At 35.7% G+C, this 12,832-nt stretch overlaps 1 protein-coding gene across 6 annotated transcripts in view; it reads right to left on the reverse strand.

Moving 5' to 3' along the window:
- NMNAT3 (nicotinamide nucleotide adenylyltransferase 3) overlaps positions 1-12,832 on the reverse strand; it is a 31,385-nt gene that overhangs the window by 2,953 nt on the left and 15,600 nt on the right. For 4 of the 6 annotated variants that reach the window (XM_085232515.1, XM_085232520.1, XM_085232517.1 and 1 more), the window contains 3 exons: positions 8,394-8,577; positions 5,239-5,336; positions 666-2,091 (listed from right to left, as the gene is read on the reverse strand). In XM_085232515.1, the coding sequence (XP_085088641.1) occupies positions 1,691-2,091; positions 5,239-5,336; positions 8,394-8,577 (683 nt within the window). In that variant the 3' untranslated portion in view covers positions 666-1,690. Of the gene's footprint in view, positions 1-665; positions 2,092-5,238; positions 5,337-8,393; positions 8,578-12,832 lie in introns of those variants that run through there. The other 2 variants (XM_085232516.1, XM_085232521.1) reach the window with 2 other exon arrangements.

Genomic DNA, 12,832 nt, shown 5'->3' on the forward strand with positions numbered 1-12,832 from the left:
GATACTTTCCAAACATACTTACTATATTTTATTAATTCTGAGCCAAATATGTACTCTTAGGTTAGAAAACAATTTGCATTTTAGTGGCACTATAGGAAATGTCAAATGCTAGCACTCATTCAGTGTGAAGTAGTAGCAGCTACTCTCTTTCAGAGAAGTGAGTACCTAGCTTTCCCTATCTGTTGAGTCTTCTCTTCTAGTATATCATGGTTTTACAGAGTCCTGTTTAAGTAGTAAAATAAGAAGCTACATGAGGCCTACAGTCAGGTTTTTGCCTGTTTTCCTTCCTCTTTCCTGAGTGTAAAAACAAACAAACAAAAAAAAGGTAGAACAATCCTTCCAGAGCTTGCTGTTAACTCACAGGATAGCTGAATGCATCCTGTTAAAAAGTGAGTGAGATAGAATCAAATTAGGCAACCTACCTGCAAGAGAATGGATTTGTCTGGCTAGCATTTGCATTTAAATACTTAGAAAGTCTCTTAGGTATTTCATGTTTTCTATCACGTCTTTTCAAATGGTACAGGTTGAGCTCCATACCACTATTATCAAAGTAGTCCTCTATTTTGGCACAAGACCTGTACTTTTTTCCATTTTACTTATTTACTAAAACATTATGCTGAATTAATGGTTTTCTTTACAAAGAGATGTACCTAGACCAAATAACATTTTTGAAAAGAATTACTTGTAATTTATTGTAGAACAAAAAAATGTTTTTTCTTTAATACCTTTCCATATCATTCAAAAGTGAAGTCACCTGTAGAAAAAGACAAGGTGTATATTTTATGTGACACAAATCTGATCTATGAAAAAGTGGATGCATTTTAATATTACTTGAGAAGATGGCCATTTTTAGGTTTTGGTGTTTTGCTTTTGTTGTTTTTCAGAGTTTTTTCTTATTTTCCTTTTATTTTGCATTGCTATACATCCAAAATGCAGCAAGAAAGCATTACATTCATCAGTGGAAAACAACTACATTTTGATTTACCTCACAACGTGACCAAGAACATCAGTAACTTTTTTTTTTTTTTTTTTTTTTACTGCTTAAAAAGAGGGTTAATGTTCTACAGTCCTCTAGGATACATGATCAACAAGGCTCTGGAATAGATAACACGCTATAGACTCCGTATCAGAGAAACAAAGAAATCCACTTCACGTAGTGGTACAGAGACTGTCTTTCATTTGTAAATCAGGAGGCTTAAAACTGATATGAACGGTGCATTAATTTTTAAAGCACTTGCTTTATTTCAACTTCTCTTATCTGCCAAATAAATGCACTTGTAGCTTACCTTACACTCTTTAGAAACAGAAATTTGGGGTCCTAAGAAGTCAACATTTAGGAGTTTTTTTATTTTTAAGAAAAATAGGGAAGTTACTGTTCATTTCAATTTGCTGCTTCAGAACAATAAGACATCTTCATCCTTAAACTGTCCATAGGATTAAGGAATTCCAAATATGGAAAGTACAATGTTCAACCTTCAAACGTTACTGAAGTTTATTATTTATTGCTAAAACCATATTTCTGCTTTTACGGTATTCAACTGACTGTGCTGATTTTATGAAGCACTACAGCATGCAAAAAAAAAAATTAAAACTCAGGAAGTTCTGGGCTGATATATTTCCCCTTTATCAAGAAGAAACATCTTTCAAGAGCTTCTCATGAAGAAAAGGCCACGTTTGTCCATTTCACAAACTATGGGCTTACCGCTGTATTATGCAATTTCAGAGGCTGAAGCAAGTCACCTTCATTCTTCTGTTCACTTTCTTCTGTGTAGATATTATGGTAAGCAATGTAGGCTATGACAGAATCTGGTATGAGGTATTTTACACTTAATCCTCTGGACAAGGCATAGCGTATCTGTGTTGAACTGATTTCATTCTGAATCCATTCTTTCACTAGAAAGATATTGTGCTGAAATTTAGTTAGAAGTTCTGATTCATTGATATACTGAGCAGGATCAGAGCCAGCACGGCTTATACAGACCAAACCAAACTGTTCTAAGATTTCTTGGATGTGCTCTTTCTTCCAGAGATTGGGTGTCTGAAATGTCTGCAGAAAATCAGCCCCACAGAGGAGCTTTAGTTCTGGTAGAGCTAGAAAGACAAAAAGAAATAAGGGATTTCTATACTTGCTCAGTTTTATTGGAAGATTAGGAACATTATACTTACAATTGTTTTAATATGATCGAATATTTCTCTTTTACTACAATTTTCCTTCAAAAGGCTACAGGAATGATTTAGCTTGGGTTTGATGTGTCTGGTCAAAATTAATTACCATAACTACTTCATCACTCAAAGCTGCACTAAAGGGGAAAATGATTCCTCTACTCAACCAATCTGAAAAGGACATGGAACAAACAAAACGTGAGAATGATTTTGGCATAAAAGACCAGGCAACAAGGGAGTGAAACTCCAAAATAATGTCCATACTTCCACTAGCTGATGAATGATCAGAAAAATGATAGGAATTCATACAACAGTAGATTCAATCCAATGTAGAAATTCAAGAGGAAAAGCCCTAAACTAGAAACTAATTTAAGAGATTTTAAGCTCTACAAAAAGAATTTCTACATCTATGCCAATAATAATGTCTTTGGCCCTTTAAGGACACTTTGCTAAGTAATGATTTGCAGCTTTCACAATCGGGGGACAAAAACCGAATAGGTGCTCTTCATTTCTTTTTAGAGAAGTACTATAGCCTTAATTTCAGATATGGCATGTCTTAAATCAGGGAAATTTTTGCTGTTTTTTCTTTATCAGCATAGCTCAATCAAGAATGGTGGGCAGTGTTGTACAGGGGAAAGGAGGATATAAGCTGAAGTGGAAAAAATTCAGAGTATCTGGACTTAAGAATGAGCAAGGTCTAATGAAGGACAACTGCTGTTGGATTGCACCAAGGAAAATCATTTGAAAGGTGACAGCAAAGCTGGCCATGTGAACCAACTAAGACTTGAGGTGCAGAGAAATCAATATTAAATGACAGGAAGACAGTTAACCATCTCTTGTAATTAGGAAAATAAGTATTGCATGCAAAGCTGTACTTGAAGAATCAAGGAGGAATAGCAAATCTTACCAGAGCAACATAGGAAGAGCTAAGAGGAGCTTTTAACGAACATTAGATACATACATATATGAAGTCTATTCAAAGCAATTTGTAATACAGGTGTTTCATTTGAATGCTTAGCCGTTGTTTACACTAGTTAGTATGCTACTTTTGAATAAAAGCAAAGAATGAACACTGAAGTGAAGATATGGACATCTAACACCTAATTCCTTCAGTAAGGCTATCCACATTTTATGTTCCCATAACAAAATTTTCAGAACAGAGGTGAAGCCTGAGCTCTCAAGGGACTTTTCCAAGGTACTGTAGGCATTATAGGCTATCAGCATACAGGAATAACCAGAAGAAACTAGTTTTATCTGTTCCTGATATTTAGAGCTCAGATATTGAAAAATAAAATGAAAAAAATCCAAGCCCTCTCTATTTCTTCTTTGTTCTGAATGGATGGCATCAATAAATTAGTCTAAATTTAAAAAGCCATAATAAATGTTCTATACATGTCCTTAATGAACCTTTTTTATTTGCAATATATACTAAAATTACCTGATTTTTGTATGTGGAAAAAAATCATGAGTCAGCACCATACAAGGGAATCTTGTAGTTCAGCAAGAAAACATTTAGTAGAAAAATAGTGTGTCATGGAATTTTGTACCATCAAATTCAACCTGATCTTTGCAAAAGCTTCATTTATATAGGAGAACCTTCCCGCAAACTCCAGAGAAGAGCCTGATTCAACAGATTTCACTGATCCCTCACGTGGTGTTATAGAGGAGTTTTTGTGATGGAGGGAAACTGGGTGACAGCTGCCATTAGACAGTCTGTGCTAACCAACTCATTTTTGAGAAAGAAGAAACTATACCCCATTCTGGAGTTTTTAGTAGCACTCAATCTTTCCCTGTGCTCCAGTGCATTGCATACAACCAGAGAAAGTGGAAAAATCTGTTCCATTCCTTTTCAGTGGTGTGTTTAATATAACCAAGCCCATATTGTGGCTCAGTCTGACAAAGTGCTGCAGGCAGAAAAGAAAAGAAGCAACAGGTTGCTGGACTTCTTTCTGTTCACACTAACAGATTGTTCCCTGGAAATAGCTGTCAGGTAGAATACAAATAGAAAAAAATCCAGGCACTGTGCTCTAGACAGGGAGATCTATTTCTTGTCAGTCCTTTTCACTCAGCTTTTGCTGTACCTCTTGTTTTTTTACTTCAGAAAAAAAAACCTATGCTGATGACTGATTGATTCTAAACCAAGAAACTTAACAGGAAAGACAGGTCAGTTTGAACTTTAAGTAGTTTTTTTTTTTTTTTTTTTTTTAACAGAAAATTCTACAAAACTCGTAAAGCTAAAGAAAATAATAGATATTTTACATAACGGAGAATTAAAATAGTCTTATGTACTTTTACACTAATTTTCCTCAGTGTGGTAAGGAGAAAAACATGATTTACATTTGTCAATAATAATTCAACCAGGCAAGATTCAGCTGCTGCCTAAACACCACAGACTTTCTCTCTTCCATCTCTAATGCTACAGCAGCCCATACTTTGAAAACTTAAATGTAACCACAAATAACAAATAGATTATTCAAGTCCAAGTGCTACAACACTAAAGGAATAGTTTAAAATATCAGAGATCCACCCATACTTTAAGGAAGTTAGGGAACCAGATAAAACAAGAAAGCCAAAGCTGACTTTACAGAATCTGTCAGAAGTCTAACGTCAGCGAAGCTTTTCTATCTAGAAATGTAGTTAAGAAAACAAAACAAATAAAATGAGTGCATTAGGATCACTGGTATTGCAGCCATATACTTAGTAAACTGTATAGCAATTACCATTATAAATAACCCCCATATCAATGTTCTTTATTAACATACTCTATATTGCAAAACAGCAGGGTCACAGCATACATCTGACACAGCTAGAGAGATGCTTATAAAACCAAAAATTAATCCAACCCCCCAAATAAATCTTCTTTCTGGGGAAGAGTTGTGGAAATCTCCTTATTATGTGGGATTTACTACAAAGTAACAACACAAGCAGTGGTAGTTTGTTCTTGGCATGTAGCCCCAACCACCCCAAACATTAGAACTTCCCAGCTACCATGTTAAATTTCATCATTCAGTCCAGTTCCATAAAGTTACATTGTTTTAATGCTAAACTAAGTTGTGCTTACATTTATGAACCAACCTGAGCACTGGGAAGAAAGGAAATTCTCTGTAGATCTTTCTGTGGGCTGTTTGTTTTTCATGAATTCCTTCTTGGACTGGAGCTCATTGTAATGGTGCCTGCATGAAAAATAAAGGCTTCTGTGTGAGATAATCCTCTCAGAGATGCACAAAGCGATTACCTGGCACTTTCAGACTCAAGAACACAGTCTGCTTTTATGCACTTCGGATTTGAATACAATTTGTTAAAAAAAAAAAAACACTATGTTCTTCCTACCATGAGAGTGGTAGAAGTGTAGTTAAATTTCGCACAATCCGTGAGCAATCTATGTAATGACATTCTAGTTTTCAATTTGTTTTTGAAATTCTACCCTTACAGAAATTTTTATAGCAACATTGAATTTAAAGCACTGTGTAGGTTTTTGCTTGAAAACACATGAAATCACGCTTGAATCACTGCACTTAATCTATTAAATAGAACTTCTCAGATACAGTGTTTCTGTAATGTGTGCTCTTTAAAAGCCTTCAGGAGGAAATACTGTTGTTCTCTCATCCTCTTCTCCACAAGAAATACATTTCCTGAGTTTCGACCATATGCTTTAAATTAATCACAATTCAAAGAAACTCAAATTACACAGTTCTCTCTCAAGATTTTTGCACACTTAGCATGCTTCTTAATTCACCGAATTCAGGTTTATAAGGATCCTTTCATCAGTTTTTCCAAGTTTCACTTACTTTACTCTTTCGTTGCTTCAAATCCTTGATGTCCCTCTGTGTACTATCACCTTGTGGTAGTGGCTCCTTCTTACATTCTTAGAGCAAGCACCAATTTTATATCCATACATCTTCACTCTCTTCCTTCAAATCAGCATAGCTTTGCCTGTATAAAATAGGCCCTGGCTTGCACTGTCATAAGCCATGCTTATGTAATGCTCACATTAATTGGCATAGCCAAGGACTCGCGCCAGCATCACATCTGCCTAGTATTTACACATCCAAAGTGACTGTGAGGTCTTACAACAGCTGTATCACAACAAAGCTTGTGGGCTATAGAGTACAGCTTTGCCCTTAACTGTCCAAATTCAGAATGTGTACAAAACTGTAGATATCTTTTGAATGCCTGGCCTAAGGAATTAATGTAGTGATTTTGAGTGTACACTCTTCAAATCACACTTGGAGCCACAGTAATAATTTGCATGAATGCCAAGAATATGCAGCTAGCCAGGCTGCATAATTATCCACAGTCATTTTTGTTGCTCAGCCATTGGCTAAGGGAACTGAATAGACGAGGGGTGTGGGACATATGGCAGGAGAAAGTAGGTAGCAGTAGCTTGGCCTGAGCCTTCCTACATTTCTATTTTTAATCCTGCCTTCTTGTAAACAGGCTGATGCTATGTATAGTGAAGTACACTAACTTCATATCATGGATTGACATTCTTGGGCCTCGATTCAAAACCAAGATTTTTTGGCAAGGAACTCACTGCAGGACTCACAGCACAAGCAATGCAAAATCTCAACTGCCAAAAGGTCTGTTCAGCAAGCGTTTCAAATGCTAAGGTGGGGAGAATTATGTTATTTGAAAGAGATATCAAAAAGGACAAGCCAATCTGTCAGTTTATCAAGCATTTTCTGGTCTGTATGAAGCTTTCAGTTTCTATATAATTAAATCACAAGCACAACTCAGCAGAACTTGTTGGGCAAGACATACTATGAATTAATTTGGAATTAAAAAATGCCTATCTTTACTGCAATTACATTTACACTACAAGAGGAATAAGAATAGTTCTTTGGATATTAAAAATATGCTTCCTTGCCTAGGAATATTCAGCCGTGGCAGCTAATAGGGAAGTAGCTCTATCATGCTACCTTTTCTTGTTTTAAGAAAAAAACAGCCTTGGGATAGCCTCCAAAATTGTCATGCTCACTTAAAGTAACAGGCAACTAAAGATGCTTCCACAAGCGGGATACAGCTCTTAAAACTCTTTTGTGCCGGAACTATTTCTTAGTACCTGCAAAGTCCAAAGATTTTGATGGAATGTGACAATTTCATCACACTCAGAAGTAGTACTGTAGGAAGAGTCCATTCATGACTACATTCCAGAACACAAAGTTCTGTTGAATTCAAAACACTGATAACAGGAGGCATTTTAGGAAAATATATAAGAGTGACAGTTACAACACTGTAAGACCCAATCACTTAGCTGTGACGTTTCATTAATGTACTGCTTCCCTAATCTGAACTTTGTCCCTGGAATAAGTTCTGTTTTCACTGTTTCCATTTAGAAAGTAAGGTAGAAAGTGTGGGCAGGAATGAGAACTAATTACCACTTCTTACAGCACGCTTGCTTTCCTGAAGAATGTTTCTTGAAGTCTTTTACTTTCACAGTACCTGTAGACTTTCACAGTACATGTGTTTCAAAGGTGGTCAAAGGAAGTTTGTTTTTATACCTTGCCCCATATTGCATGTGTTATCAAGATAAAGCTTATAGGAAAAAAAAAAAAAAGTACATTTCAAGGCAGGTTTCAGACAAATTTCTTCATTTTTCCTTCTAGCACAGTAACAGCAAACTTAGTCATTTTGAAGAGCAATTACGGACTTGGGTTTAACATGACATTAGAGTTGATAAGAAATTTTGATCAAGTGTGAACAGATAAACCTGTAGGCATGATATTGCCAAGACAGCTAACCTAGAATTAGCTATCTTAGTACATCTGTTTGTAAACTCCTGTAATTTTGGATTAAGGTCTTTCTATTATCTAGTTAGAGAGTTAAAAACTACAGAAGGAACACGAGAACCAAGCACTCTGCATGCTGAACCCTTTCAGTGACTGCAGTTTTGCAGGGCCCATTCTTGTCAAAGGCTTTCAACACAGCGTCTACTGACTTAGACAGCAAAAGAGCAGTACTTGGGGGTATCATGTTGGTCTGGGCAAAGCCTATCTGCTTTGCTCTAGGAAATGAAAGACTCAAAATGGGGAAATAACGATTAGGACATCCTTTCTGAAGGAAAGTGACATGAATTTTTCACTGCCACTTCTAAGAGGTGATACCATAAACAGACATGTTCTGCTTTGCTTGGATGTTTTATATGAGCAAATTCCGTGCATTGATCTGACAGCCTGACAGATTTCTAGCAGTCAGGACATTCATAACAAAAGAAAAAACAGTTCAATTACCTTAACACTTTTACTGTCTCTGTCCATGACTCCTGCTCAGTCTCCCATGGATCAACTCGAATCCAGTCAGATGTCTCCAGTGCTAGCTTGGCCATTGCTATCCGATGCCTTGCTGAAACCAAGCCTTTTTTTCTGTAGTCATCATTGACAGGAGACATTATGCCTTCAATCACTTGGTATCTTCCTTCCAGAAAAAAAAAGAATAGTCATATTGTCATTCATAAGCATTTTGAAAATTTAGAACAGATGGAATATCAAGAGCTCATCTAATGTAACCTCTTCTTAAAAGCATGCTTAACTTCAAAGTTACATGAAGCCATGAACAACCTGATTTAAGTCATGTTTCTAATAAGAAAACAGCAATTTAAAAGAATTGAAAAACAACCTGTCTGTTTATCTGAGCTGCTCACAAGTACCACCAATGTGGTTATTCTAGACAAAAAAGGAGAGATAAACATGCAATTTTAAAGCAAACAGAGATATTTATAATTTATGTTGCAAACTATCCAAATAGCTGGGTAAAATGAAATACTCCAATAATTGTATCAGTACAGCCAGAATAATGGATGACTTAACTGACCAATGCTTTGTTCTTAAGTGCCTATTACTTATCAAAATCGTGCTATGTATCAAAATCATTGTGCCTCTTCATAGCACTAAAGCAAAAATTACAGCATATTGTGATGTAATTAAGGCAAGTCAGACAAATAAGATGATTCAAATAAAAAGGTGAGCTAATGGGATTTAAGATTACTTAGAAATCTATTGTCCAAACATCAGCCGAGCTGGCGTTAAACACCTCTTATATCTCAGTGTTAATTAAATTTGAAAATATGCCTGTATTTTTCCCCACTATTCTGAAGTAGACATTCATACAAGCTCTTTGTTACAATTTGCATTTCTGGGTTTATCTCAGGAAACAAAACTAGAAAAATGTAATTTTAATAAATCAGAGAAAAAGTACTGATAAAGTTGCATCCCTTAACCTGTGAGAAGGGAAGAGGTGTTTCAAACAAACAGAAATGAAATGGAGGATTTCTAACATAACACATATATTTTAAAGAACTACCATACATATGGTATTCAAGTATTTTTTTTTTTTTTTTAATCCTGTTTCAGCAAAGAAACTCAGAATACAGCAAGTTCCCTCTAGTCCTCCATAATAAAAATGATTGCCCTGGGCTCATAATTTAGTGATATGATAATTTAATGACATGATAATTTAATATTTTAAAATCAAAAATTACAAATTAATTTTTCTAAAATAGGGATACAATTTTCAAAAGAAGGGAGATGAAATTTAAAAAAAGAACATTAAATTCCAATAGGATTTACAGGCCTGCCTCCTATGATAATGACAACCTAACCCATCCTTTGTTTTAAAAACATTTTCAGTATAGGCAAAATGGCCAACAGAGTAAGGTAAGATTTCAGGAACATGCAAAGATGTGTACAGAATTAAGTCAATCTCTTGACCTGAAACTGGAAATATTTCCACTTGACATACGAATAACAATTATTCTCTGATATATTGAAAAGATACAATGCTATAATAGATTCCAACTTAGAAAGGAAAGCAACTATGGTACTTCCATAGGGTTCTTTTTGTTTATACAACAACTTCATCTTCTGCGTTTCAGTTCCTCACTGGTCAGTTTCTACAGATACACATTGTTCCACTGTATTTTAAACATGTATTAAATGTAAAAATTAAAATTGTGTGGTCATGCTAGCTAATGAGCGGAGCTCTGCCATATCCTTGAGATTTGTGGATATTTCAGTCTGAAGTTAGGCCTACAACTGGATAAATTGTATAGGACGAAAGCCCTGAAGCTGTATCAGCTTGTTTTACACCAGAAATGAAACCAACTGAATGAGAAAAACACAAGATTGCTAACACTTCAGGTACTGAAAAAAAATCAAAGACAGTAAGAGTTTGAAGAGACTGAAAATCCAGCTCTGTACAAGCATAACACACGAGAATCTACAACCTAAAAATACAGATGTACAGCCCCAAATTACTGACTCTGGTAACTTATGTCCTCTTCTGTAATTCAAGAGTTTACATGTTCAAATATGTGCTTGAATTTTGGCAGCACACAAAGAAGAAATCATTAAGTTCTGCCACCTTCTTGCTTGCCCCATAAATCATTTCAGGCAGTTTCAAACTTTCCTTGAGTCAGAATTACCTTCACATTGTACTTCTTTTGAATGCTATCAATTGCATTCAATTGTGAATTCTGTTTTATTGCCTGTTCTGATGTTTAATTAAAATCTATTGTTAAAGCTACACATTAATGAAAGTACAGTTAACTACAAACCGATTAGATGAGATTTGTTTCTCCTAGGGTTCAAGAACCTTAGTTCTTTGGGGTCTAGATGTCCCCCGTATATACATACATACACGTTTCGCTGGCAGTTTAAAGCAGGAGTGCATGAAGACTTCAGATAATTATGCTGTATGCATTTGCCTTCTGAGCTTTAAAGGACTCTTGGTGTTTCTGTTATTGTATTTAAGCAAATTTATTGTTCCCCATACACAGTTTTACTGTTAGAAATTTTATCTTCTCTTTTAACAGGGTCTTACACGGCTAGAATTTCTCTACTGAATGGATATAGGTAAATGTTATTTGAAGATGGACTATGAAACCATGTCAACCCATCTTCCTCTCAGCATCATACAAAAATCCATGACAAGATAGGAAGCTCTATAGCTCCACAGTGTTATCCTATTCAGTGAGCAGGAATGACCCCATCATTCTTCTCCCTTCAGTCACCTCCGGAGCAGGCTGAAACAGGTCAGTCTTAGAGCATTGCTTTATCTCATTCCTCTCCCAAAATGCTAAAGGCAGCACTGCTTTAGCATTAACAGCTTCTGTAAATTTCAGTCCCTGCTGCACATTTCCTGCAAAATTTAGCCTCTTGCTTTTCTACAGCTAAGAATTAGACCAATCCATTTAGCCAGTCTCATTAGTTACATCAAATTAACTGCCCCAAGTCTTCAGGATAAGACTTCAGATTTACAGGACACCACTATAAACAGGCAGTACCAACATATAATAGTTACAAGGAATTCATGCTAACTTTACTGCATGTAAGATTTTATGCTTTCATATGACTGAAAACACCAGATGAATCATTTATTTTAATATTCCTCTTAAAACTGCAAAACTTTACAAATTTCGCTGATGTAGGCATACATAAAATTATTATGGACTATTACTAATCTCATCTCTAGGCTGCAATGAAACTCCTTGTCATTCAGTTTACACTTTATAGTAGGAAAAGAACAGGCTTGCTGTTAGCATTTGTGACATTTTTTAAACAATTCAAAGCCTGCAAACAGACACATTTCCACTTCCTGCATACATAGATCTTAAAGACCATACAGACCTCAGCCTATTCTTAAGCTGACAGATTTTCACTCATTACTTATCTAAGCATAAACCAAACCAAACTCTGGGCTTAGCTTTTCTTCCAACTCCCTCCTGCAGTCTGCCGCAGTTTCCTTAACAGCACTGAACTCAAGACGGACAACTGACTGGTGTGGTCCACCAGTGTGAAGGGGAGAATTCAACCTCAGTGTGTGAAAGAATCGATGCTCTTGCTCACAGAGGTATGTAGATATGCCTGGAAAATAGAGCAGCTGCATGAAGCAGAAAAGCTCAGAAAAACCACACATTCAGATTCAACCAACTTAAAAAACGTCTCCCCCAGCGAAATATCCTAGGTCATTCTACTCAGTTCTACTTGAGAAAGATAGTTTACAATGGCTTGCATGAACTTAATGTCATGATTATTTGTACTGTAAATTCCCTTGGACTGAGGTTAACCACTCCTAGTTTTCACAAGTAAAGGGGTTCTTCAAGTCCATTAAGAGATCAATGGAGATTGATCAGAAGTAATATGAACAATTGCATGATGCAGGACTGCACATTTTTGGTACAGAGTTCTGAAGATTGGCCCAGGAAATTAGCATTTTCTCTGCTTCATTAGGTCTATGTTACCCACATATCTAAGAACAAAATGAGTCTGATAAGCAGTTTGAATTTTGCCACAGTGTTTACACAACATCAAATACATAATGCAAATCACTGATTCAGGCCTGCTTTGTGACAAAAATGGCAGCTATTTCAAAATGCAGTAGAGTGATGTAAAAACTTAGTATCAAGTGTTGAAAATAATCTAAAAATCTAAAAATGCAGCAATACCTTACATTAAAGCTTAAATTTCTATACTAAAAACCAGACATTTGCATTTCAGAATATGATTAATTGGATTATTTAATTTCTTTAATCCATCTTCTGTAAGCACACAGACATTAAAATCACATAATACAATTATGTATCAAAGTAATAGTAATAGTTTTCCTTGAAATCACAAGAGATAGCAGTTATCCTCCCAAAAATCTGACTATTAACATCAGGAAAACACAATAA

This window comes from Meleagris gallopavo, chromosome 11 (assembly GCF_905368555.1).
Source record: "Meleagris gallopavo chromosome 11, MGAL_WU_HG_1.1, whole genome shotgun sequence".
Taxonomy (NCBI): Eukaryota; Metazoa; Chordata; class Aves; order Galliformes; family Phasianidae; genus Meleagris; species Meleagris gallopavo.